Genomic DNA, 27676 nt, shown 5'->3' with positions numbered 1-27676 from the left:
AATGCAGCAAAGAGCCAAATCTAAGTAAATACATTTGGCTGAAAACCTGTATACCAAAAATAAACACTATACTTTATTCACTTATAAATGATGAATTGAGAGTAAGATCAATCTCCCTCCCCCCGCCCCCCCCCCCCGCCCCGCCAAAGGATTTCTCTTCTATGGTAGAAGTGTACCATGCATGATTGAAATGGGGTAACGGCAAAAAGAATCTCCACTGAGTTAGAATTCAGAGCGCGAGATACCAATCCACAGCCTCACATGGATCTTTGTATATGTGTCTGTGTGTTTGGCTGTTTTTGCCTTAAAATGATGTGTTAAGTGTTTCTTCTGGGCCCCCAGTAACATCTTTTAAAAATAATCAACACTCGGGGATTCGTCTTAAACTGACTGCCAGTGTTATCAATTTGGGAATGGACCGTCATACATGGGAGTTTTTCACAGGGCTGACTTTCATGTTACAAGTGTAAAAAACAGTTCCTTGGTTTGTGATTATAAACGTTCCCGGAAAATCACTCACATCATATTTTTAAAGCACTAGTTTCCGCTTAAAGAAATGACAAGGTGAAGTTTCTCACAGAGTGGACATTTAACATATGATTTTTCTGCTGTGTAAATCTGCTTGTTCATGCAGTTTCTATGACTTAATTGTCTATAACTGTGTATCAGGGCTTGATGTTTAAAGTAACAACTTCTTATTTATTCCCTTTTCTAAAATAGGGAAGGTTTGCTCTACGTCAGAAGAGGCATTCACAAGTTGAGACAGAAAATGTAAGCCTTGATGGGCCTTTCAAACGTAAGAGCAGTCCATTTGGGCCTCTCTGCAGCCTGCCTATACCACTCACGAGCCTTCTGAAGGGTACAGAGACAACAACAGGTATGGGGTTCTTTACTAGCCCTAAAGTACAACCGGGGACCCCCAAGGGGACAGGGTCAAGGATCAGCCTAGACATACCCTTCATGACAGATGTTTCCGTTGATGAGGCTGAAGGTGGCCACAGAGGGGTTGGTACTCTTGAAGGAGGTCATGCAGGTGGTACTTCGGCCGGTGCTGTGAGAGCGGGTCATTAGGCCGGGCCGGCAGCAGAGGAGCTGGGTGTTGAACTGTTTCCTGAAACTCTTGCTCAGCAGGTAGAGGGCAAAAGGGTTCACACAGGAGTTGGTGAAGGCCAGGAGGCGGGCGCAGATGCTGGTGATGAAGTGGAGCATGGAGGTGTCCACCTCCGAGTAGTGGTAGGAGCGATACAGGTAGATGATGTGGTTGGGGAGCCAGCAAAAGGCAAAGAGGCCCACGAACACCAGCACCGTCTTGGCGAGGCGCTTCCGGGATTCGATCTAAGGAGAGAGTTATGCACATAGAGACAGAGGGACCAAGGGACGGTGTGGGATGAATGAAGAGTGACAAAGATTCAGAGAGAGAAAAGAAAAACAAAAGCGGGGGAAAGGAATTGGAATAGATGAGCTCACAAAGCCACAGAAAAAGGGTTCAATGGGAGAAAGGGGACAAGAGAGAATCCAATAAAACGGGAGAAAAGCAACAGAAACAGATGGAAAAGGGAGAGGGGGAGTCAGAAACACAGAAATGGAAAAGCCAGGAAGCAGAAATCCATGAGGTAGAATATAGTTAGAACGTGACACTGAGAACAGATCTTTAAACAAAGTTGATTACATGCTTGAATGGATTGCTCAGTGAAATTCTAGTAAGTGACCTCCTGTTCCTCAGGAGAGCTCTGTGCAGTTTATCTGCCATATGACTTCATGTCTTTCTCGGCTCCACAGCTAATAATTTCTTATTCCCCCTGATGCTCAAAAGAGCAGCCAGCTTTTTTCTTCCTTACTGGCCAAATCAAAATAACTTCCGATTATTATTTTTTTTAAATCTCAACTTATTTCTGGGCTACACTAATATATAGGAAGGGTCTTAGACAAAGTGGGCTGAGGATCGTTTGCTTCCAACACCCTTTGGTACCACTGCAAGGGGAAACATCGTTCTCATGAAAGAATTGGAGGTACAATGGATGTTCACTATTGAGAGGCCTTTCAAAATATGGAGAGAGTTTCACTGAGAACTGCCACTCTCTCCTCATAATTGAGGGGAAAAAAACTTTAAAGGGTGAAGCCACCGAGTCAGCTGTACATTTAGATGGATAGGGAGTCTTTTGCTTTTCCATCATAAATGCCACATGATCTACATTTGGACTAGAAAGCAAGAACTGACGAAGAGGATAAAGCCAGAGTCCCCGGTTCCTAATATTCATACCTCAAATCTGAAATTCTGCAGGATTATGGGGGATGGGGAAGGGAGTCTAGCACGAGTGGAGGGCATTCTGCATTCTGGGCACTCTAGGTCATACATAAGCTTTGTCTTTTAATCTTCCAGCCTTACAATATGGGGGTTATCACTCTGAATCATGGGTAAGGGAACTGAGGCTCAGAAAGAGTAAGCGAGTTAAGTCATGAGGTCTGAATTTGAACCCAAATCACTGTGAGCCTATCTTAGTCAAACAACTTCTTTTTCTTCAACCAGCTCCATTTTCTTACACTCTCTGCCTTGTCCCCATGTGGTAACCCTCTTCCTATCCAAACAATGTGACTGGAGTTTAAAGAAGTCACATCCTGGGGCACCCGTGGCTCAGTCAGTTAAGCATCCGACTTTGGCTCAGGTCATAATCTCACGGTTCATGGGTTCGAGCCCCGCATTGGGCTCTGTGCTGACAGCCAGCTCAGAGCCTGGAGTCTGTTTCAGATTCTGTATCTCCCTCTCTCTCTGATCCTCCCCTGCTCTCTCTCTCTTTCTCAGAAATAAATAAAATATTAGAAAATTAAAAAAAAAGAAGTCACATTCCTATGGCCCTCAACATTTTATTTTGTTAACAACAACACTTCATATATTTCTCAAAAAGAAACCCATACTTCACATACTTCAAACCTTCCAGATTCTCAATACCTCCCTAGTTAGGTCTTTAGTAAGAGAACAAGATTATTTTTTTTTTAAACCTGAAAATCTGGGCTTCTGTGGCTAGGAGTTTCCATTTACCATCTGGCCACAGATCACCCACCTCCTCTAATTGCAGAATCAGGTGACATGACCTCCTAATAGTGTGCTTGTCAGTGGAGTCCAAGAGGAATCAGATCCCTAAGGAGGAAATGAATCAATCCTAAGCACCCACCTGCTTCTTGACATGTATATTCCCTTCCACAGGCAGGTTGTAAGCACTCTGGATCAGATTTTTAGCAATGAAGTAGTAGTAGACAGAGATAATCGACAGTGGGATGATGTAGAAGACCAGGAAGGAAGCCATGGAGTGAATTTTGGGGTGCAGCTCATTAGAATGTGGGTACGGGGCACAGCTAATGAAGGTCTGGTTGGTGCTTTCCTCATGAAAGGGATGTAGATCAGAAAACACAGCCTCCGGGATGGCCAGAAGCATGGAGATAACCCAGATCAGTGCAGCTTTGAGGCAGATTTTCATCAGAGCATGAGAGGCCTGGATATCCATCGGCCGGACGATGGCTTTGTACCTGGGGCAGGAAAGACAGAATGTTCTGTGTAAGTTGTCTAATATTATTATGGATGCCAGGGCTGAGACAAGGATGCGGCAAGCTAGGCAACTGGGTGCGAGATTTAAGGAAGTGCTCACGCTCAGGTTCATGCAAGTGCTGCCTCTGAACTCCTAATGGCCATGACAGTGAGCGCCTCCCTAAATGTTATGCCCTGAGCACCTTGCTTTCCTTACCCTACTCCTGGCTCTGATGGATGCCTTCCCGTTTCCTCACCCACAATCCCTCTTGATTTTAAGATACTTCTCAGGAAACGTGAAGCTCCTTTCATTTTTCCTCGTAACTCATAGAAATTAATAGCAGGCATGTTTAAAGAAGGACATAGGGACAAGAAGTTTGACTCCTTTTTTGGCAAAGCCTTCATTTTGAGTATTTGAATGCAGTTTAGGGAACCTGAAGTCATCGAGTATTTACGTATGCCTCTTCTCTTTTTCAAAGGGTGCTGAACGAATCGCCCACTGAAAAAGTTATACCAGAAGCACCCCTGTAATTGTCAAAGTAACCTTTCCCCTGCCCTCTGGCAGTATTTAGGTCGCTCCTGGTTTCTGTGCTGCATGTGCTCCTGTGTTGGCGGAGTGCTCGGGGAAGCAGACATCGAGAGGAAGCCAGGAGGAATACCTGCGAAAGGCAAAAGGGAAGGAAGCAAGACTGGATGGAGGGGAGCTGTCAGACCCCAATGTAGACCTGACAACGTCTACACCAGTGAAAGTGACCAGCCATCCTAATTGGCCTGGAAATTTCCCAGCTTTAGCACTGAACATCCTACATCCTTGGAAATCCCTCAGTCCCAGCAAACCGTGATAGCTGGTCACCCTACACCAGCCTAATGGTAACAAAGATGGCCCAGTGGAGGAGTCCTGCCTTGGGTGGAAACTGCCAGGCCGTTGTATCACCACCTTGCCTAGTCGTGGGCTGGGGCCATCCACAAAGAGTGTGACCTTAGTTACTCTCTGGTGTGGTCACTGGGTGGGAACTTCCTGTGGAAAGCATGACTGTAGCTTGAAAACTGAAGTGGACCCTGAAGGAACGGGAGCTGGTATAGTGTGCAAGTTGGTGTGAATCGGGACCAACTAAATGTGAGGGTGCTCATTGCTGAGAATGCTGCGCAGATCACAGTGCTGGCAGATGCCGAGATGGAAAATACTCTTTGCCCACCAGAGGCTCATCCCCTAGTGGGTTCTCAGACAAGTGCACACAGAACAGGTGTGCACCCCACTGTGCTAGGTGTTGTGTTGCACGGGGGAGCTGTGGCAGATATTGAGTTGCTCTGCTCAGTCCTCCCTTGAACGAAAGATTCACTACCCAGCTGTAGGGACTGCGGTTATCTGATAGCCTGCGGCTGTCAGTTCCATCCGGGTCCACTTCAGCGAGGTTCTTTTTCTCAAACTCACCTTTTAATAACTTACTCCACTTTCCCTGGAGGGAGGCAAAAAGTGAGTGAGGAATCACGATGCAGCAAAGAGTGTTAACCCAATGGGAGTTTAATCAACATGGAAGCAAGTGGAAATAAGTGTTCCCCCATCACCGAAGCATATCATGTAATAGAATATCAGCAGTAGAACCAGTTTTAAAACTCCTAGTATAGGATGTAGACAAGGAATTTATATTTTTAGTCAAAGGTACATGAGCATCTTTAGCCAAGGATATCTCTAATAAATCAATTAGAGATAAAGTAGTACTCTAAGTTACTCCAAGTAAAGTGAAGTGAAGTGAAGCTGATTCACTCCTGCATGAGTCAGAAACCAGAGTGAATGGCTTACCTCCTTCCCTCTTGAGAATCTTGTACTCTTAAGTGCAAAATGCCATGGGAACCATTGAGCTGCTATTTCAAATTCATAACTTTTAAATATAAAAGATAGTATAAAAACATTACTTTTATAGTTTTCCCAGAAAAATAATTTTCATTTTAATCTAAATCTAAATAAGCTTCTAGAGCTATGTACCAGTTTTCAGGAAATGTGATAAAAGAATCTGCTAAGTGATGCCGTGACAATACAGTCATATCCTGAATTGGAAAACTCTATAGGAATGACTCCATATTTTTCAACAAAGATATGGCATAAAAAAGGAGGAAGAAAAAAGTTTTTTAAAAAGGAGGGGAAATGGTTATAGACCTACTGAGATGTGTAATACATATCCATTCAGTGAAAAGTGGAGACTCCTTATAGATTTTGATTGAAACCAAACAACCATAAAAAGATATTTTTGAGACTATTGAGGAAAATCAAATCAGAAAATCATTCTGGTGATTTTAAGAACTGGTGATATTAAGGAATTATTTTTAATATACTGGGTGCAATAATGGTATTGCAGTTCTGTGGTTTTAAAGAGACTGTATTTATTAAAAACATGCCTTAAAATATTTATCATGAGTATATTTACAGTGAAATAATATAATGTCTAGGAGTTGCTTTTAAATATTCAGATACATTCATTTATCACTTGTGCAATTAAAAAATAAGTAAAGGACTTAACAAAAGACCATGTGGGAAGGTTAAGGGGAAAAAAATAGTTACAAACGGAGAGGAAGGGAGGCAAGCCATGAGACTCTTAAATACAGAGAACAAACTGAGGGTGAATGGGGGGTGGGGGAGAGAGGGAAATGGGGGATGGGCACTGAGGAAGGCACTTGTTGGAATGATCACTGGGTGTTGTATGTAAGTGATGAATCACAGGAATCTACCCCAAAAACCAAGAGCACACTGTATACACTGTATGTTAGCCAATTTGACAATAAATTATATTTAAAAAAAAAAAAAGAAAGAAAGCTCCACACTGAGATATATTGTGGCAAATTTATAAACTTTAAGGTTATAAAAAGAGTTCTTGTATCCAGGTAGAAAAAGTAAATCATTACAAGGGGGGAAAATAAGTAAAGGGGCACCTGGGTGGCTCACTTGGTTAAGGATCTGACGCTTGGTTTCTGCTCAGGTCATGATCTTGTGGTTTTGTGAGTTCAAGCCCCGCATCGGGCTCTCTGCTGGCAGCACAGAGCCTGGAGCCTGCTTGGGATCCTCTGTCTCAGAGAATACCATCTACATGATCTCATTTATATTCCAGACAATAGATAGGGTGCTATTATCCTCATTCTACAGGGGATGAACCGAAGGTTACTGTCAGAGGTGGTGGAGTCAGCATTCACTTAAGGACCGACTCCTTTCAGGGTGTCACGGCTCTTTTAGAAGAAAGCTTTGGGTAAATCCTTCTTAGAAGCAGAGAAACAGCAGAGGTTTCCCAAATGTGTATGGAACACACCAAATGTTCCCTGGAAGTCTAATGGTTTTCTAGAGCATGGAACATATCAGTCTGTTTCTTCTTCTGGTTTAGACAGCTCTCCCTGGAACTCCCAATGCAAGGAGACACCACTGGGGGGTTCTTGGTTAGGAGCGATGGCTGGGTCAATTGAGGTGGCTACTTAATCTAAACCGGCCAGTGAACTGCCTGTCCAGTTACTAAAGAGCCTCTCTTTCTCATAAGCATTTAAACTGAAAAAAAAAAAAAAAATAGAAAAATGAGAGGATGTTATTAGTCAACAACAGATGATGGAAATAAAAGATTTTGGTTCCAGGAAAGGGACTGGGTATATTTTAACTGTGTACAAGATGAATAAGCAGCGTAGGTAGACTGAGAGAAAGAGAAAGAAAGAGGGAGACATAAAAGCAGAAGCTGAGATGATGTGTTCCTAAGTCAAACAGAGGGTCCTTGGTTCCTGGAGCATGAACTGCTTTTGAATGTAGGAGAGGTCTCCTGTTAAAATCTTACAATTCTCCCATTCCCTTTTCACTTGAGTTAGTTTGAGTGGCTTCTGTTCTTTGTCAACAAAAGAGCCTTATCTAGAATAGTTAGACATGATGGGCATTTAAAGTTATCATCAGATTTATTTCTAGCATCGTTTTGCATACATCATCCCCTACTTTCTGACCTCCGAGAGAATGAGCTGTCAACTTTAATTGTACCCAAGAGATAGACTAGTCCGTGGTCTGTTCCTAAATTCTCCACTGCTTTCCTGCCTTCCTCTTTTCTTTCTGCCCAATCCCAGAGTCTCCATTCATCTGAGTCCTATCCTTCCAAATTCCAGTTGATAAGTATCATCTTTTTTTTTTTAATTTTTTTATTTATTTCTAGGAGAGAGAGAGAGACAGCGTGAGCAGGGGAGGGTCAGAGAGAGAGGGAGATACAGACTCCGAAATAGGCTCCAGGCTCTGAGCTGGCAGTCAGCACAGAGCCCGACGCGGGGCTCGAACCCACGAACCGCGAGATCATGACCTAAGCGAAAGTCGGACGCTTAACCGACTAAGCCACCCAGGCGCCCCGATAAGTATCATCTTGATAAAGATTTTGCTGCCCCATCTAGGCTTCTATAATTCTTGTTCTTTCTCCTAACCTGTCTAATTTGACAGGATTATTGATTCCTTTCATATAATGCTTACTATGCACCATCTTGAATTGTCTGCTAGCTTTCCGTGGGTATGCCTTTTCTATCTGACTTTCTAATAAATGTCCTGAAGTTAGAGGCTTATGTCTTTTCCTCTTCTCTTCTTTCTGTATCGCTAAAAATGTTCCAGTCCCTTGTTCTGCATACCACTTACTTCAAAGTAGAGGCTCAGTGCATACTTGCTAATTAATTGATTAATAATATGTGTCTTGCAGGTGTGTCTCTTATTTCCAACTTCTCAAAAATGAGAGTAGATTCACTTTTACATACTTAGTAAAAATCATTCTTCCACAGACTGACAGATCCACTCCTCTGATACTACGGCGCTCAAGACAATTGCGTCCCACTCCTGCAAACATCTGTGCTTCATTTTTCTTATGCAAACATTGGAAAGGTCAAAAACGTTCTGTGGAATGAGATTAATGTCTCAAAGAGATTTTTGGCAAGTAGAAGTAGCCGGCTCCCACACCCAGGTTAGAAACCTTTGCCCACAGAAAAGTATGTCTTTTATTCAAATACGCGCAGTTTGTTTATTTTTAAGGATCCAGCATTTCAGCCTTCATTTGTAATTACCTACTGAAGTTGTAGGAGTTGTTGTACAACACTATTTTCAACTCTCCTGATGCCCACTACCTGGAGCGGACTGAGGTGAAGAGAAAACTAAAGGAATTAAATGGTCTCTAGGTAATTGGCACATCGTTGGCATTTAAATTAGAATCCTAATACCTAATCAGATTTGACAAGACTATTAAACATTGGTTCTATTTTCTCCTGAGAATAACGCCAGGAACTCTTCTGAAGAACTGTGAGGCAATTATTAGCTGACTTGTAAAATGACTGTAATCCAGAGTCAGGGAATCTTATCTCCCTTTGAGCTATTACTCTGCAAATGGAGAACTTGCTGGTCCTTGGTGCCCATCCGACCATTATCTTTAAGTGAGAACAGACTGTAGTTATTCTTTTCTGTTCTTCTCTGCAGGCCAAGTTCTTTTCACTCCTTAATATACTTTAGTTTTCTCTGGGCTTTCATGCGGACTTGGGAGCAGAGATCTAGTTCCTAATGGTGATTCTACCAACTAGATTTATGGTCTTGGACAAATCACTGACTCTTTGCACTTCGGTATTCTCATCCCTTAATAGAAGATAATAACCACAACCTTCAATGTTACTCACAACCACTGAGGGAGAGGTTTTAGGGGAACAGGATATTCACATAGTCTCAAAGAGTCTCCCTATAGACTATCTAACTGCAAAGAGGAAAATGTACCTTTATGTTGGGGAGCTCCAGAAGTCACTCCTTTAACCAAGTGGTCAAACCCAGGGTAAACTTCTCTACTAGTCAAAGTAGGTATAAGGTCTAGGGCCCATGATACTTTAAGGAGTTTAGAAAAGTATTTTGGGGCTCCTGGGTGGCTCAGTTGGTTGAACGTCTGACTTCAGCTCAGGTCATGATCTCATGTTTCGTGAGTTCGAGCCCCATATCAGGCTCACTGCTGTCATCCCATCAGTTCAGAGCCTGCTTTGGATTCTGTCCCCCTCTGTCTGCCCACCTCCATTTGTGCTCTCCCAAAAATAAATATTAAAAAACAAAGAGTTTTAATTCCTTTTAAAATCCAGAAGAAAAAAATGAATATAATTTATCTTGGATCATATTTATCCCTATGCTGATATAATTATAAAATTTGTTTTTATGGAGAAAGGGTCCCATGAAGGTAAAAATGCCAAGGACCCATGAAATTCATAATTTGGCCCTGATTAAATTTAGCATCACCAATAATGGGACCATCTGAGATCATGTGCCTCCTGATATAATGCAATGGGATGGACACAGCATTGCCTATGCAGTTGACTTGCTCCAAATTTTTAATCTGAATCTATATATGAAGAAACAATCAGACAGACCCAGTTCTGGCATATTCTGCAAGATAGCTGGCTTAGATTCATGAAAACAGTCCACATCATTTTTTAGAAGAATACAGGGGAGCTACTGTTATACCTTAAAGGAGATTAAAGAGATATAATAAATAATCCTTTTCACAATATATACATACAGCAAATCATTATGTTATATCTCTTAAACTTATACAGTGTTATGTGTCAATTATATCTTAATAAAACCAGAAAAAAAGCAAAATATAACAACCCAATGCAATGTATAAACCTTAATTTGATCCTGGATTTTTTTTTAAAAAGTATAAATTACATTTTTCTTGAAAATGGGGGAAATATGATTACATATTTGGGGCGCCTGGGTGGCTCAGTCGGTTGGGCATCTGACTTCAGTTCAGCTCATGATCTCAGGGTTTGTGAGTTTGAGCCTCACATCAGGCTCTGTGCTGACAGTTCAGAGCCTGGAGCCTGTTTCAGATTCTGTGTCGCCCTCTCTCTCTGCCCCTCCCTTGCCAATGCTCTGTCTCTCTCTGTCCCTCAAAATTGAATAAACATTAAAAAACTAAAAATAAAAAAGAAATATGATTACACATTAGATGATATTAAGGAATTATTGTTAATTTCAGTAAGTGTGATAATGGAATTGGGGTTATGCAGAAGAGTGTCCGTGTTCTTAGGAAATATACACCGAAATATTCAGTAATGAAAGGTCAGCATATTGGCACCTAACTTTCCATAATTCAACAAAATAAAACAAAACAAACAAGCAAATGTGTGTTTACACACACACACACACACACACACACAGGAGAGCAAGAACAAAGTCTAGGAAATGTTAATTGTTGAATGTGAGTGGATATTATACAGAAGTTCATAAACAAGGGAGAAAACATGCTAAAATACAGAATTTTTAAAAAGATAAATTCACAGTAAAGTAACAATTTTAAAATAATATGTTATATATTTTATTGACTATAAACCCTTTTGTCATCAGAAAAGCTTGATTATAATTATAAAGCGACTGAATGTGTCATGTCTGATTAGTGCCTATACCAAGAATGGGGAAATTGTCTTTTTTGTTATATGCATATTGTTCTCTTAAGCTTGCAATTTTAGTATCATCTATCATCTGTGGGGGTTTATTTTGCTGTTTTGTTCTGTAGGAATATTTTTAAGCCACTTGTCCATTTGGGGAGGTTAGTTTAAATTAGATCACACACACACACACACACACACACACACACACACCCCAGAGCAATCTGCCAAACCCCTCTGAAACCTGAAACTGCGCCATTGTTGAGCCTTCTATATGGTGGGACCTGTTCTCCTGCCGCCCGAGTTGCATGTGATATGGGATCCTCTGAAGTGGACTCGGGGAGAGAGTGAGCCTCAGTTTGGACACTATATAGGACTAATGTTTAGTTCATCTTTACTTTTAAATAAAAATCAATATAAGTAGAAATTTTGATACTTTCCTCCCTTACCTGTTACATCAGGTTGCACCTCTCCTGGAGGGCATGAACCCCACTTTGCAGTCCGTTATCCCATAAGATACTTGCCAGAAAATTTAGCGAATGCTTCAGGGAGTTTCCTAAGAGTCAGCAGAGGAGACTTTTCTCCTTGCCCTGGGAGGAAGCTAGCTTTAAACTCAGGTGAAGGCCGAGGATTGTGATCCATGTTATAAAGTGTAGTCATACTTTTTCTTTTTCTCATTTTCTTCAGAGAAAGATCAAGATACAGATCATGGGTCCACGCAGGCCCATCTCTGAGTAAAGTTCTGAAGTTACCTATTTGTGAACTGCAATTCCCCCTCTTTTGTGTTCTTTCCCCGTAGGCACATAGGGTCTCCCTGAGAGCAAACGCCTGGCTTTGGGGAGGGGCTTGCATAGCAGTCATTCCCTCTGTAGTTTGGCTTGACATCAGTGCAATCACTTTCCTGCATGTAAAAGGAAGGATCTGCTTGCAGAAGGAAGGATCTTTTTCCCAATAAAAGAAATTTTGTTCATTCCTCCAGCAGATGGAGGAGCCCTTGGAGGGGCAAGGGCTGCAGGCAGCCAGACTTCTATTTACTTCTTCATGTGGGAAGTTCTTTCTTACAACAGATTGAAGAGGAATAAGAGCATTCTGTACCTGGGTTTCAATTAGATTGATTCTGTTAACAACAACAACAGTAGCTCAAACTTATTGGAGACTTACCAAGGATCAGGTAACTACGTTATGAGCTTTGTTTAAATTATCCTTTTTTATCATAACAATTCTATATAGTAGGTACTAATATTATTGTTCTTTTACAGGTGAAGGAAACTGAGGCAAAGTAACTTTTACAAGGCCATGAGTACCAATCATTGGAGACAAGATTTGAGCCAATGCAGGCTTCTTCCTTTCATGATGATCCTGTGGTTGACTAGGCAGCCTGGGCTTTCTGGTGTAGAGGAGGAAAAATAATTTTCTCTTTGCTCTTCTAAATTCTTGGCTGAGACCCACCCACTCCCCCATAATAAAAGGCAATTTAATAGGAGAAAACCAAATAGAAGTTTAATATCCTGTGTATTTCTTATACACATGGGAGAGACCCAGGAAAATGGAGTGACTCCCCAAAATGACCCAAGCCACCATCTTAAATACCATTTCTAGTTCAAGACAAAAGAAGATGGCGGGACAGTTATGGGAGGTTAGCCAGGAAAAGTATAGGAAACAAGAGTAAGATTGTTATGGAGATCTAAATCCAGGCCTTCTCCTTGGGAGACTGGAGTTCCTAGAGATTTAGAGTCATTCTCTTCCTAGTACAACAACAGAGACACCCTTAACAGATGGAGATTTCCCTTATAAATGTAAATGTCTCTTACCAAAAGGATAACTCTGAATACGGTTTTCAGAGCTTGTCCTGTGTCTGCTATTGCTTAAAAAATAATCAGCCTAAAATAATCCTTATGCCAAAGAGGCACATTTTGGGGTAGCAAATTTCTTTTCCTTTTTGCTAGCATTGAAATTAAGGAAGAAAAGCAAAGAAATGATTAGAATCTCTGTTCTCTACCTAATCCATCCATGGTGAAAGCGCCGTGTTTCTAGGCAGACACAAGAGTCCTTTCTTCCTTGAATCTGTTACACTGAGTCTTCGGACCCTTTCACTGCCATATACATGCCCTGACATTCCCTGTGGCCTGTGCCTAGAGTGAGGTCCGAGCTCACTCCTAAAGTCAGAGGCCTCAGGGCCTAAAGAGACCATGTGAACGAGATGGTGGAACAAAGCTGAAAATGGCATCAGGGAAGCTCTACAATCCAGAGGCTGGGGAAGAGAGGCGCTGCCATGGGGAAGGTTCAGCAGGGCAAGTACTGTTGCTGGGATATGGGGGATGGAGATGCTGAGGCTAAAATGGAAAGAGAGATGCAGACAATTGTTGGACATCTTATGGTGCTCTGGCAGAAGCAGTGCGGAAACTATTGACCCCTGGGCCCAGAGTGGGTTTGAGCAGGGTGACCAATTCCGAAGCTCATTGCTAATCCTGTAAGGGAATCTGTCAGAAGGGGTGCAAGCAGGATGAAATATATGGTTGCCAGTGGGTATGTTTAAAATGACCAAGGAGCAGTAACCCAGTTAGATTTCAGTAGGTGTGCAAACATCCTGGCACAAGTTGTTCAGAGGCCATTCCTCAAGACTGTTATGGATGGAAGAACATATATTTATAACTTGTTAGACTTTTTCAGCAATTTATGAGCCAAAAAGTTTGAAGAATGTTTATAAATCTCACTTGCAAGCTGTAATTAAACATGGCCTGTATTTACTCTACTGAGTAACACAGAAGAGAGTAGAGAATGGGGGGAAATCGCAATACAGAGAAAAGTCACCCAGGCCCTAGGGTAGAAGGTAGAGTAGACTCAGGGTAATAAACTGTCTTCATAAATTGTCATTCACCCCCAAATAGACCCTGAGATGGGGATTTAGGTGCAAGTAGTTTGTTGAGAGGGGATCCCAGGAAGCACAGGGAGGGAGTGGGGAGGTGGGACAGGGAGGGAATGGAAGCCACCAAAGGGTACCACTCTGGGCAATTGGAGCACAGACCTGCTGGGGGGCCCTTGAGAGATTGGTGAGCCCATTCCAGAACTGTGCCACCAAGGCATGAGGAGGTCGAGGTGTTTCCCATTGATCCCCATCCCTCTCTGGTTGAGGATGGTCTTCCACTGTTAATTCTGGAGTGCTCCCCCAGCCCCAAACTCTCCCATGGCCAGATACCACTCTCACTCAGAGAAACAGCAAACCCAGGGATATAAATATATATCAGGGATAATATTAGTTTTTAAATACACTTCAAATAGAATTTTAAAAATTTAAAACTTTTTTTCAAGTTTAAAAATCTTACTAAGTTTAATTATTTTGAGAAAGAGAGAGAGAGAGAGCACAAGTGGGAGAGGAACAGAGAGGAAGAGAGAATCCCAAGCAGGCTCCGTGCTGTCAGCACAGAGCCTGATGTGGGGCTCAAATTCATGAACTATGAGATCATGACCTGAGCCAAAATGAAGAGTCAGACGCTCAACCAACTGAGCCACCCAGGCGCCCCTCTTTTTTTCTTCAAAATAAGAATTATTAAAGCTCAAAAATACCATCATGGCATATGAGTCATTGTGTCTAATTATAAAAATTTTACAGCACTATATTTAAATAACCTTTTGTGAAAGGCTTTGTACATGGTGAAATGTTGACTCAGCTTTGTAGCTTATTGGGTCCCCTGGCCCAGGAGGTTGATCCTGGCTGTGTTAGAAAGGTATCACCGTGTGGTGAAGGAGCCCAAGACAGAGAGAGAGGGACCGGATGGAGACTGGGAGCCTTGCATTCTACACCCACTTCAGTAATTAGCTATTTTTGCATAGTGTGCTGTCTCAGTTTCCTTTCCTTTCCTTTTATTTTTTATTTAACAAAAACTTATATAGCACTTACTATGTTGCTGGTATAGCTCTGAACACTTATCACAGATTAACTTTCTGAATCCCTTGTATCAATGCAAGGAAGTAGGTACTACTGTTGTCATCCTCTACTTACAGATGAAGAAACTGAGGCACAAAGAGGTGAAATAACTTACTTGAGGCCACATAGATAGCAAGTGGCAGCGCCAGGTCCTAAGTCCAGATCTTAACCTATGAGATGTTCAGATGTCTGTTTTCTTCATTTGTGAAATGGAACTAACGCTATCAACCTTGCTTGCTGTAAGGAGGGGCTAAGTGAAGTGTTTCAGAAGCACTTTGAAAACGAGGAAGCACTATCTAAATAAAAGGTTGTTGCATTTCATGAAAAGAAAGGACTGCCCACTGAATATCAACCGGTTGAGATTTCAACAATATCCTCTCAGCTCCCTTATGAACTTGAAATATGCTACTGGTACACTCATTCTTTGGACTAGGAATTCTAACATTGCAAACAGAAGTCAACACATTATTTCATTTCACCATTACAAAAATTATAATAGTCTTATATGATATCTTAAAAGTAAATACCCATATCCCCATTTTACAGACCAGAAAACTCAGACTTATAGAGTGATTTGCCCCAAGTCACACAGCTGACAATTAGAAGAGCCAGGGCTCAAACTCAGACATCTTTTCAAATTCAGTGCTTTTGAATTTGTCCTCACTATGAATAGTGCTCCACTAAATGTGACCTTTAAAAATTAACAATAAAAGAGAAAAAAATGCAATGAAAGAAGGAAGGAAGGAAAGAAGGAAGGACAGTTACTGTTTAATAGGTAGAGAGTGCCAGATTGGGAGCATGAAGCAAATTCTGGGGATGGATGGTGATGAAGGTCACACAACCATGTGAATGTACTTAATGTCACAGAACTGTACACTTCAAAATGATCAAAGTAGTAAATTTTATGTTATGTATGTTTTACCACAATAAACGGAAGGAAGGAAGGAAAAGGGATGGGGGAGGGAAGGAGGGAGGGAAGAAAAGTTTGTAAGTTTGTCACCAAGCAACTTTGGGGGCATCTTAAGAATCAACTGAAAAAGTTTGCTTTGAGTCAGCAAAGATACCATTGAGGAAGATGGTCTAGACAGTTCATTTGAATGACTTTTTTCAGTTAAAAATTTTAGTAGAAAAGTGCTAACAGCCTTTCCCCACGAGATCTCTTATGGCCCAAACACTTCCTATTTTTCTAACCATTTCAAGCTCAGAAGAGTTACTGGAGGTACTAAGGAGATGATTCTCCCTGAGCACAATTCCCTTTTTGAACAATTTTAAAGGGACTTGCTTGACATGAAGTCACTTGCTTACACGAAAAGACGTTAGAGGAGGCAGCGCCGTGCATGATGGTGAAACATTTGGAGGAGGTAGTGAGAAGAGCAGCATCTGGTGACATCTTTACTTGCCCCTGAGCAATGGGAAGCCTCTGCCCCCATGCCCACTATCCATGTGAGCTGGAATCTAGCTAAGCCTTGATTTTAAATTCTCTATTTTCTTCATTTAAACACCTGTTAGTATCACAGAGGACCCAGGGGACAATGCAAAAGACACGTATCTTAAAGATATACCTTAAAGACACTATCTTAAAGATATGTGGTTGGTTTGACTCTCAATTTTTGATCCGAAAGCAAATGTGCATGATATAACAGTGCCTCATACTTTAAAGCACTAAACAGCTGTCTGATTTGTATTATATTGTTTTGATTATATCCCTTACGAAATCTGTCCTGGATGACTGGACAGGGGTCATGGATTCCTCTAGGTCCTACTTTGATACTGTAATAGCAATGTAACGGGATGGAGGGTAGCTGTACTTAGGGTGAACACAGCATAATGTATAAAGTTGTCAAATCACTAAATTGTACTCCTGAAACTAATGTAACATTGTGTGTCAACTCTACTCAATTAGGAAAAAAAGTAAACACTCACTGCTGAGTGCATCAGCAAGCACCCACACACTTCTACATATCAGGGACAGCAGACTAAGGATCTATTGCCCACATCTGTCCTTCTGCCTGTTTTCATATGGCCCATGAGCTAAGCATAGTTTCTACATTTTATTTATAAAGTTTTTTTATTTTGATAGAGAAAGATAGCAGGTGAGCAGGGGAGGGGCAGAGGGAGAGAGAGGGAGAACCCTAAACAGGCTCTGCCCTGTCAATGCAGAGCCCAGTGCGGGGCTTGATCTCATAAACCATGAGATCCTGACCTGAGCCAAAAGCAAGAGTTGGACACTTAATTGACTGAGCCACCCAGGTGCCCCAGTTTTTATATTTTAAGTGGTTGGAGGAAAAGTCAAAAGAAAAATCAGGGGCACCTGAGTGGCTCAATTGGTTGAGTATCCCACTCTTGGTTTCAGCTCAGGTCAGGACCTCACAGTTGGTGAGTTTGAGCCTCACATTGAGTTCTGTGCTACCTGCGTAGGTGGAGACTGCTTGAGATTCTTTCTCTGCCTCTCTCTCTCTGCCCCTCCGCCACTGGCTCTCTCCCTCTCTCAAAATAAATAAATAAACATGAAAAAGAAGAAGAATCACATTTTGTGACATGTGAAAAGTACATGAAATTCAAATTTCAGTGTCGATAAATAGGGTTTTACTGGAACACAGCTATGCCCGTTTACTTACATAATACCTATGGCTGCTTTCATGCTGTAATGGCAGAGTTGAGTGGTTGCAACAGAGACCTTGTGGCCCATAAAGCTGAAAATATTATCTGGCCCTTGACAAAAACTGTTTACTGGCACCCGGCCTATGTGCACTGAATGTGTGAACATGGCCAGCATTTCTGTTGTTCTCTTGCGTGTTCATACCAAAATTGTTGGTTCCTTCTTTAAATGGAGGAGAGTCTGTCTTCCATTTCACATGGCACTCTGCCTGTTAGGCTTATTAATTTGTGATAGTGAAGACAATAGGCCACTGACCTTTGCTGTTGGTTTTCCAGTATTAAACACTCATTGTTCAGGATGCTTCGTCAATTTATCAGCATAGGTAAGTACTAATTTAGTATCTCAGGCTCTGCTTGGCACTATGGATATAAAAGTCCGTGACCACTAAGGATTTAAAATCTAGTTGGGGAAGCAAGCTATACCCAGGTAAAGCCCTCAAAGAACAACAGAATGATACTTACATATTACATTCCCCTTTGTGAGGCACCCTCTGATGATGCTGGGCCAGTCTATGAAGTGCTTTTATCATGGTCAGGCATATGAGTCCATGTTTAATGACAAGCCTGTTTTCTATATCTTTATGGAATATAAAACTTAGGAGTCATCAAGTCCCATTTCCTTCACATATGGAAGAGGAAACTAGTGCCCACAGAGGTTCCACAGTCGGTTAGCTGAGAACCAAGACTAGAACCTGGGTCTCTGGATCCCCAAGTTAGGCCTATTGGACTATAGCACTTCAGAGTCTGAGGTCTTTTTAAAAGCACCAGTAAAGAATGCTTAAAACTAAATATTTATTATACTTCTCTTCATCCCGTATTACATGTTTTCTTCAAACCATCATTTTAACCTTCAATTTCACCTCTGCTCACAAGCTAGGAAAGAAAAGGTGCCAAATTCTGATTTTTCTGTTCTCCTGTGGTGTTTCCAATCATTTGAAGTGGAAGGGGAAAAGAAAATAATGAAATTTTTAAAAATCTGTTTTCTTTGCCATTTCTTTAAAAAGAAATAAGCATTTCCCACATGGTCTCATGGAGAAACAACTGTAATTTTGTTTTTACATCATCTTTGTATTTTTTTAATTGTGTTTAACGTATTTCTCATAACAGAGGGCTGACCCTGGTATGAAACTGCCTGATAAACAAACAAAATAAAACAGAACAAAACAAAACAAACAAAGAATAGCACCAATGGGAAAAAAAGAAACCTTGAAAAGCTTGAAGTTAACCTATAGTTATTCTATTTATATGTACACAGCATAAAGAAATAAGTGAGTCACATGGACAGATTATTATTGTTACAATAAGTTCTTCTCACGCTGGAAATAAATGTCTTTATGTGCTGCACTTCGCATTTTCTCCCGACTTCTTTCCTATGTAACCTTCAGCTATTACCACTGGCCAATTGGTCTGAGTACAATACAAAATAAATAAATAAATAAAAGTAATAAAGAAGTGCAGTTTAAAGAAATGTACCTTAGGAATATGTTGGCTTTTTCCTTCTCATGAAATTTTAGCTGTTCTCAATCACTGCATAACTAAATGTTGGCTCTAGCTCCCGTGTACTGGGGCTAAGAGTCCTGGCTTGGTTGAAAGATCCCGGAGGCTTTGATGTCCCTACAATATTTGGCAGGGGCCACTGCTGCAGGCCTCAGCTGAGACTCCTCACTTACTCACTTTGAAGTTAGCCAGAGCTCACTTCTCTGAATCTAAATTGCTGAGATCATTTGAGCCTACAGGTCTGACTAGGGAGTTCTGTACTCTTCTTTAGAGGAACTGGGATATGGAGAGCTCCGAAGGCAGCAGACCAGGTCTTTAAGAGAGGTGACAATGACAGACTAGCTTGTTGCTGAGCAACTCTCCTAACATGAAAAGTTAGAAAGTCTCTTTGAAAACGTCAGAGAAATACCAAGGCGTTAAGGATTCAAGGGGCCAAAATCCTGGAGAGGAGGGAAGTGTAAAGGGATGAAACTATTGTTCAGCATTATTTTCCCCTTAAGGCATTTATCAAGTTTCAAGCAGCTGCAAAGAAATAAAGCTGAGCGGAGCTTCTAGCAGTTCTAGGAAGAAGGTCAATAAATGGAGTTCAAGGGCCACCAAGGAGAGGAGGTCAGGTAAACACTCCTGGCTTTCAGTTCAGATTTCCAAAGGGGTACACCCTAGGAGGAGGGGTGAACCAATTCTCACAAAGACCAAAGCCCAGCCTCTAATCTGCACGGTCCCCGATTGGGTCAGGTATACTGCCACCTAATTGTCTGCAAGAAGCAAGAGCTAATCTTTTCTGGAAGATAATAACATCCAGAGCCTCAAATTATTTACAGTGTGTTATATACAAGATCAGGTAGTCAAACAAAATTGCCTCGTATACCAGGAGGCAAAACAAAATGGCCAAAACATAGGAGAAGAAAATCTATAATAGAAACAGGCTTATAGAGGTTCCACAGGCTACAGTTACCAGAGACGGATTTTAAAATATATTGGGACTAATTCAAGATGGAACCAAATGGAAATTCTAGAACTGCAGTATACCAAAACTGAAATAAATAATTAAATGGCAGCTTCAGAAGCAGACTAGATACAGCTGACGAGAGGATTAGTGAGCTGAAAATGGCCAGACTGAAGTACAGTGAGAAAAAAGGCTGGAAAATATAGAAAAAGGAGGAGGAAATTTATGGAACGTGGTGAGATGGTGAAATGAAAATGTGATTAAAATAGTACCCAGTAACTGAAGCCTGACCCTACTATGAAATTTTCTGCCTCAATGAAAGCAAAAACAACCAAAGGAGGAAGAAAACTTGAAAAGCTTGAAGTTAACCTGCAGTATCCTGTTTACATGAAGGTAGCATAAAAAAGGAGAGGAAAAAGAGAATGGGACAGAAGCAATATTTGAAGTTGTAATGGTTGAGAACTTTACAAAACTGGCTAAAACTTCAAGCCACAGGTTTAACTAAGTAAAGCTATGTATGAATCTCAAGCAGGAAAAATACAAAGAAAACCACAGCTAAGTGCATCACAGTAATGCTGCTGAAAAACAAAGATAAGGAAAAAAATCTTAAAATCAGTCAAAGAGAGAAAAATCAATAATTTTAAAGAAGCAACAACAACACTGACATCTGTCATCACAGAAGAAATCAGAGTACAATAAATGGCAACTTCAAAGTGTGAAAGAGAAATGCCGGCCTAGAATTCTATGCCCAGTGAAAATATCCTCCCCAAATTACATCCAAAAAAGGCATTTTCATACACACAATACAAGAAAATGTATCCCCATTAGACTTAACACTAAGTGAAATACTGAAGGGCATTCTTTGGACTGAAGTAAAATCATCTCAGATGAAGTTACAGAGATGCGGGAAGAAACAGCAACAGAAAAGGTAAATATAGGAATAAATTTAAATCTAAAGGTAAATATGTAAGTAAATGTACAAAAAACTAAAAGAAAAGTATGTAAAAACAGTAAACATAATGAGTTGTGGGTTTTAAAATACAAAAAGAATTAAAATATAAATTAAAATAACAATAGCTTCCCCCCAACCTCCCAAAAAAGGCAGGAGAGGATTAAAGTGTCCTTGGGTTGCAATCCTTGAATTGTCCAGGAAGTGGGAAAGTACTAATTCATAGCAAATTCTAATAGGTCAAGGATACAGGTTATAAACTGCAGGGTAGCTCCTGAAAGAATAGTAAGAAGAGCTTATTTAATTAAACTCATGGGGAGGGGTAGAATAATTAAAATATTTCATTAATTTAAAAGAAGGCAAGAAGGGAAAAAGGATCATGAAACAGGTGAGACCAATAAAAAACAAATAATAACATGGTAGATTTAAATCCTGATACATCAGCAAATTCAAATTTATCAGAGCGTCTGTTCATAGGACAGAAACCTGTAGCCACATTACAAAGAGCAAAGACATTTGTGTAGTCACTTACGCATACCCACAAAATACCAACATGGATGAAGATAATTTAAAACATAATACAAAGACATCCATGGCAAATAGGTTAATAGGGATCATCAACTAAATGAATATATAAGATTACTCAAGGCACAAAAGTTTAAATACTGTGAAATTGTATGGCCCATAGAGGAAAGAAATTTGATAGTGGCTTTCTCAAGTAGTCTTAAACATTTTATAATACTCTAAACATATATGACATAATCAGTAATGAGTTATGGAGCTGAAAGAAACTTTTATTTTTTAAAAATGTTTGCTTATGTATTTTGAGAAAGGGGAGAGGGACAGAGAGAAGGAGAGCAAGAATCCCGAGCAGGCTCCACACTGTCAGTGCAGAACCCCAATGTGGGGCTCAAACCCACAAACCATGAGATCATGACCTGAGCCAAAGTCAAGAGTCAGATGCTCAACTGACTGAGTCACCCAGGTGCCCAGAAACTTTTCTAACCTCTCATTAATAATAAGGCAATTTTATGGGGCGCCTGGGTGGCTTAGTCGGTTGAGTGTCCGACTTTCGCTTAGGTCATGATCTCGCGGTTCGTGGGTTCGAGCCCCGCGTCGGGCTCTGTGCTGACTACCAGCTCAGAGCCTGGAGCCTGTCTCAGAGTCTGTCACTCCCTGTCTTTCTGACCCTCCCCTGCTCACGCTGTCTCTCTCTCTCTCCTAGAAATAAATAAAACATTAAAAAAAATTTTTTTTAATGAATTAAAAAAAAAACAATACTGAAGCAGGCACAATATAATGTGGGCATTATATGCTGTCAACAGTAAATCTAGCTTTAAACTTTACATTTACTGGAAAAGAAAACACAAACTCTCCTTAACCTTCTCCTGTTGAGGGTCCAATTCAGGTCTTAAATTCCATTTACATAATACTGAGGTGCCTAGGACAGAAATGGGCATCTAGTAGGAAAGACCAGTATATAGAAAAAGATATCCATCCATCCAATCAGTGTCCATTCATTTGCCCATCCACTCATCTACTCACCTGTCTTTTCATCTGTCCATCCATCCATACCCATCTCTTCACCCCCCACATCTATTCATAGACTCAGAAAGAAAGGTTTTTCTCTCATTTACTCAGACAATGACAGCTTATTAGAGAGGAAGAGATATGAAGCCGGTAACTGTGTTTAAACATTTTAAGGAGTATGCTTTCAGATGAATTCCAAAAAAGGAGAAGAATAATAAAAATGAGAAGAAAAGTATGCATTAATTAACCATAATTTTAATTAACCAATATTTACTGGTCATCCATTTGGTGCAAAGAACCATGTGAGGCACTGTGGAAGATATAAGAATGTATAAGAAATCTCTGCTATCAGCATTCTTAATAATCTACTTGAAAAGTTAAAGCAATGAATATACAAGAGTCTAAAAAAAGACAAATGAGTGAAATATTTCAAAAGAGGAAGATGAAAGAAGTCACAAGATAGTTCATGTCTCAGATAATAAACTTTGTGTTTAGGGTAGGGTCGGGAAATTTGGGCTAGAATGGTTTTATGGGGGCTTGAAGGGGGAGCCTTGAGCCAGATTCCAAATGATAGGCAAGATGACAGATTAGAAAAAATTTGGGAGAACTTAGAAATAATCTAGCTTAGCTCTATTACTTTACAGATGATTCACCTGAGGTCAGAGAGTTAGTGACTTGGTCTGACTCCCTTAAATGGGCAGTAATGGCAGCAAAAAGCCTAAAAGGCAGGACTGCTGACACCCATTCCAAGCCCATACATCACTGGGGAGTAGACTCTTCTATGTAGAAAAGGAGAAAGCATTGTGGAGAGTGCGCATGACACAGCATAAGCAAGGAAGCAGAGCCAGGAACTTGTCAGTATAACCACCATGCAGGCAGATATCAGTGCGTGTGTAGGGGGGGGAAAGCATGAAAGGAGAGGGGGGAGAGGGAGGGCAGAGACCAAAAGTGAAGGGGCTTGAATGCAAATCTGCAATTGGTCAGCTGTGTGAAGCCCAGAATTCTGGTTTCTGGGACTGCCTTGAAGTCTCCCTTTGACACAGTGGCAGCAGTATAAACTTTTCCAGAAAACTGTTACTCCTTTCCTATTAACAAAGATTCAAATTTGCCTGGGGGAAGGGAGGACTGCAGAAGCAGAAGGACTGGGCTGAGTACTGGCATTGCTGGGGAGCCTGCAGGGGGCGGGGATGGATGATCATCACCATGCCTATCCACACCTCAGAAACCCTGATTCAGTAGATTTAGGATAGGGGCTATATGTTTTTTGAGCTCCCCAATGATTTGTGATGATCATCCAGTTTGGAGGGTCTTCTGGTTCCTCCTTTTGCCAACCTGTCAAATACAGACTAGCACTTTAGAAAACCCTTTGATGATATTTACTAAATATATGCCACCAGTGATCCAGCGATTTCATTCCCAGGCTTAGACCCAAGAGAAATAAACACGTATGCACCCGAAAAGGCATGAATAAGAATATCCAGGGTAGGCTATTAGCAGCCCCCAACTGGAAACAACCCAATGTCCATCAGTATTAGAATGGATACACAAACCGAGGTATATTCATACAGTGGAATACTACACAAGAATTAAAAAGAACAAAACATTGCTGTGTGCACCAACAAAGATGACTCTCACAGGCATGAGAAGCATAAGAAGTATGATTCTATTTGTGAGATTAACGAACCGGTAAACATAATCTATGTTAACTGAACTCAGAATAGTGATTGCCTGTCTATAGGGGTGGGTATTAACTGGAAAGAGACATAAAAGAAACTCCTGGGGTGCCAGATATTCTATATCTCCAGCTGGGTGGTGGCTATGTTGCTATGAAGACATAAATGCAAATATATTGAGCTATACACTTGTTCACTTTACTGTATATAGATCACACCTTGTTGAGAAAAAATATAGACTGTGTGTTTGTGTGTATGTGTGTGTGTGTATTTTTGCCCTGCCAACCTCATGAGGTTATTATAAGACAAGTATAGTTTTATATTATTTAACTAGCTCAATACTTATTCCTGCTGAAATCGGCTAGATGCACTACCTGTGATTCAGGTGATCCATCAGCTTTTTCAAGCCTTAGCAAAGCACAAAAAGTTAGTTATATGGAAGCTTATAGTAATTTCTGAACTTGGGAAGGACACACAGTAACTATAAAGTTGCTGAGAACACACTAGAGCTGCCAAAGAGGGCAACCCGGCTTTTGAAAAGACCTTTCTGCCGACGGGGAATTTGGTCTATTTTGAAACTCTGGAGAGGGCTCCCTGCAGCTGCATTTGTACATTGCATGCCCTCACTTTCTTCTCTGCCTCCCCATTCCACCTGAGAAGACGGTAAACACCATCCATACCATCGCACCCACCAACCCAGAATCCAAAATCTCATCTTCCCATCAAGAAAATGGCCCTCATCCCGGAGGGCCCTTGGCCATGGGTCATGAGCTACAGCCCTTCTGCCGGCTCCAGAGTCTGCCTGCCCTGGATCAACATGTGAAACTGCTCGTGGCCATTAGCACCTGGTGGGCAAACGCGCAGATTAGAGCAAGCTGGAGGGGAGCGGCAGGAATGGAGGAACCCCGCCTGGCCAGTCCGATGTGCAGACCTTGTCTCTGGGCTATTATTTTTCCATCTTTGAAAATGAGCAGTGTACTTCAGGCAGCTAAGTATAAACACATGTCTACAAATACTGATAACACTATCTCTATTTGTCCATTACTTGACAAAGCCAGATCGCCTGGGGACTATTTGTTCCTCTATAAAATGAGAATCCACTACCATATGTATTAAAATGTGGGACATTCTCTTCAGAGTATAAACTTTGAAAAGCTGCTTCCCCACTCTTCTCTCAAATTCGTACGTATCTTTAATACCATATCATACCATGGGGCTTAAAATAAAAATGTATAGGCTCTGGCTCATTGTTCCAGTTTTTCCTCATTTGACCATATGCTTCATGATGCTTCTGAAATCTGCCCATCACTAGGTCCGATTTCTAGAGCTCTGAGGTATGTAAGATAATGCAGCAACATGTGTGAACAACCTGCAGACATTTCCTGACTGGTTCATTCAAGCAAGAGTTCTTTACAGAACAGATGCTTGGTAAATGTTCAAAGACTGAATATGAATCTTTAAGAATGAATACATGTGAATTTGAAAGCAACATGTGCACACAAGAAATGCAGTTCACAGATATGCGTATTTCCCAGAATAAAACACTGGACTCTCTTCCCCCACCCAAAAAAATAAAAAACCCCAAAGGCACTGTATATAGAAGTACATCGCTAAGGATATTAAAATTCAAAATCAAACTTGAATGGAGCTTTCTCAAGGAGAAAAAAAAAATCCATATAGCGCTTATTTCACTGAAGAGATACTTAGAAAAACCAGCTCTCTGGTTACCAAGAGAGCCAAATACAAAATCAGCTGTGAGAAAAGTTAAATAGTCTGAGGAAAATAAATGTCAAGGAAATGCTGCTTATTTTCTCCTCTTGTTTATTTCTGAAAGCGTATTTTGAGGAAGAAATTTAGTGAGACTTTTCTGTTCTCTGATGACTTTGAATTGCTTCTAAGAAAGATTTGCCTGGGGTGTAAACTCTATTAGGTGTGATTTTTTCCCTCACCATTCAATTAATTTTGCAGGGAGGGAGAAGTTAGGAAAAAGCAATGCTAAATCAATTTGTCTCCTGTAAATGAACGTCAATCTTATGCTCAGAAAAATTTTTTTCTCATTTGTCCCCTTCTGTCCCACCACTCACTCACTTTTCTGTCTTAAACCAATATGTAAAACTCCAGAAGTCATCTCCAAAAGAAAAACATTCCTGGAAGGGAATCAGAGTTTGAGTAAAACTTCCCTTCGTGCAAACAGCTGTGTCTGCCCCAAGGTGGTAGCTCGTTTACCAAGGCATCTATCACCCTCAGAGAGAATGTGACTTTCCTCTAGAACTTACCTGTCCGCCGAGAGAGCTGTGAGTGTGAAGACAGACACCCCCACCGAGGTGAGCTGTATAAAGGGGATCAGTTTGCAGCCAATCCTGCCGAACAGCCATCTGTCGGCCAGGTACCTGCTGGCGTCCACGGGAGCACACGTTACCAGGAGGAGCAGATCTCCCAATGCCAGACTGGAGATGAACAGGTTCGGCACATTTCTCATGGCCTTCAGGGTACAGAAGATCTTGATCAGGGTGATGTTGCCGATGAGGCCTATCAGAATGATGACCCCATAGATTGCAGGGATGACATACAGGATCCCCGGGTGGAACCAGTCGTCGTTCATGGGGATATCTGCACTGTGACTGGAGATGTTGCAGTGCAAGAAGTGGTCCACTTCCAAGTTCAAAAGCAAACAGTCGTTTAGAGCCATCCTCTAGGTCCTTTCCCACCTGAAAAGTGCTCTTAGATGCTGTTGCTTAACTTTGATTTTGCAGTTGGGTGAAGATAAGGATAAAAATCTGTGCTGGGCTCTTTATCTTCTTTAATAAAAATTCTCTGAGCACATACACACTATGGCATTCAGAACTTCCTGGCACTATTTTGATGCTGGTGCTGCCGTGGTCTTCACTTGACCAATGTACTACATGTCTATATTCAATAAATTAACAGCAAAACAACAAAAACTCAGCCAGAAAGGGCTCAGAATTAAACCCACTCTGTATCAACTCTTTCTACCTCCATTCTAGTCTGAGTCTCCCCAGCTGCAGTTTACTAAGAACTTTTGGCCGGCTATTTTCATACGGCATTTCCTATCTTTCCTGATATTTAGAACCTGAAGGTTTAAAGTGGGTAGAAAAAAAACTGCACTGAGAAAGCCTCAAATCCTATAGGCAGGATGTTGTGCGCGTCACTGACTTAACCAGCAAACGGCAGCTCTGCTGAGCTGAGGCTCTGAAGAGGAACCAGGGCTAAGTACAGACAGAGAATGCCAGCCCCCTGCTGGACACTTCAATCACTGCCCAGTCGCCTGCTCTCCCCAGATGAGAATCCTCCCGCAGACTTTTAACAGATACCCTTGGCTTCTCATTTAGGATGCAGCACCTGCGGCAGGTATTTAATAAGCACTGCTAGCCCTCTGCAGAGGCCCTGCAAATCTCGCTGATACTATGCCCATGAAGCTAGATAAAACTCACATCCCATTTTCTCATCTTTACCAATACATTAGAATGTCATGTTAAGGTCGCTATAAAACGAGGTCTGTATCTGAATTAAATGCACACAGATGCACAGGACATCTCGGCATGAGCTGTCCCACTAG

At 41.3% G+C, this 27676-nt stretch overlaps 1 protein-coding gene across 1 annotated transcript; it reads right to left on the bottom strand.

The window, feature by feature from the left end:
* Window positions 1-945: 945 nt before the first annotated feature.
* On the bottom strand, window positions 946-26788 carry GRPR (gastrin releasing peptide receptor). Its single transcript, XM_039233934.1, has 3 exons — window positions 26376-26788; window positions 3171-3522; window positions 946-1335 (listed from the first exon to the last, which is right to left on the bottom strand). The coding sequence occupies exons 1-3, from the start codon at window positions 26786-26788 to the stop codon at window positions 946-948; spliced, it is 1155 nt and encodes a 384-aa protein (XP_039089865.1).
* Window positions 26789-27676: the final 888 nt, after the last annotated feature.

This window comes from Hyaena hyaena, unplaced genomic scaffold (genome assembly GCF_003009895.1).
Source record: "Hyaena hyaena isolate Hyena2069 unplaced genomic scaffold, ASM300989v1 scaffold_80, whole genome shotgun sequence".
In the NCBI taxonomy this organism is placed as follows: Eukaryota; Metazoa; Chordata; class Mammalia; order Carnivora; family Hyaenidae; genus Hyaena; species Hyaena hyaena.
Note: the sequence above shows the minus strand (reverse complement) of the source record. Positions and strands in the feature narration are given on the sequence as shown.

What these genes read in the sequence shown, in the direction of transcription:
- GRPR (XM_039233934.1), bottom strand. Translation starts at nt 26,788, where the DNA reads ATGGCTCTAAACGACTGTTTGCTTTTGAACTTGGAAGTGGACCACTTC. An exon ending in ACAGCTCTCTCGGCGGACAG is followed by an intron (nt 3,523 to 26,375) that starts GTAAGTTCTAGA and finishes TTCCTGCCCCAG; the next exon opens with GTACAAAGCCATCGTCCGGC. An exon ending in ATATACATGTCAAGAAGCAG is followed by an intron (nt 1,336 to 3,170) that starts GTGGGTGCTTAG and finishes CTCTCTCCTTAG; the next exon opens with ATCGAATCCCGGAAGCGCCT.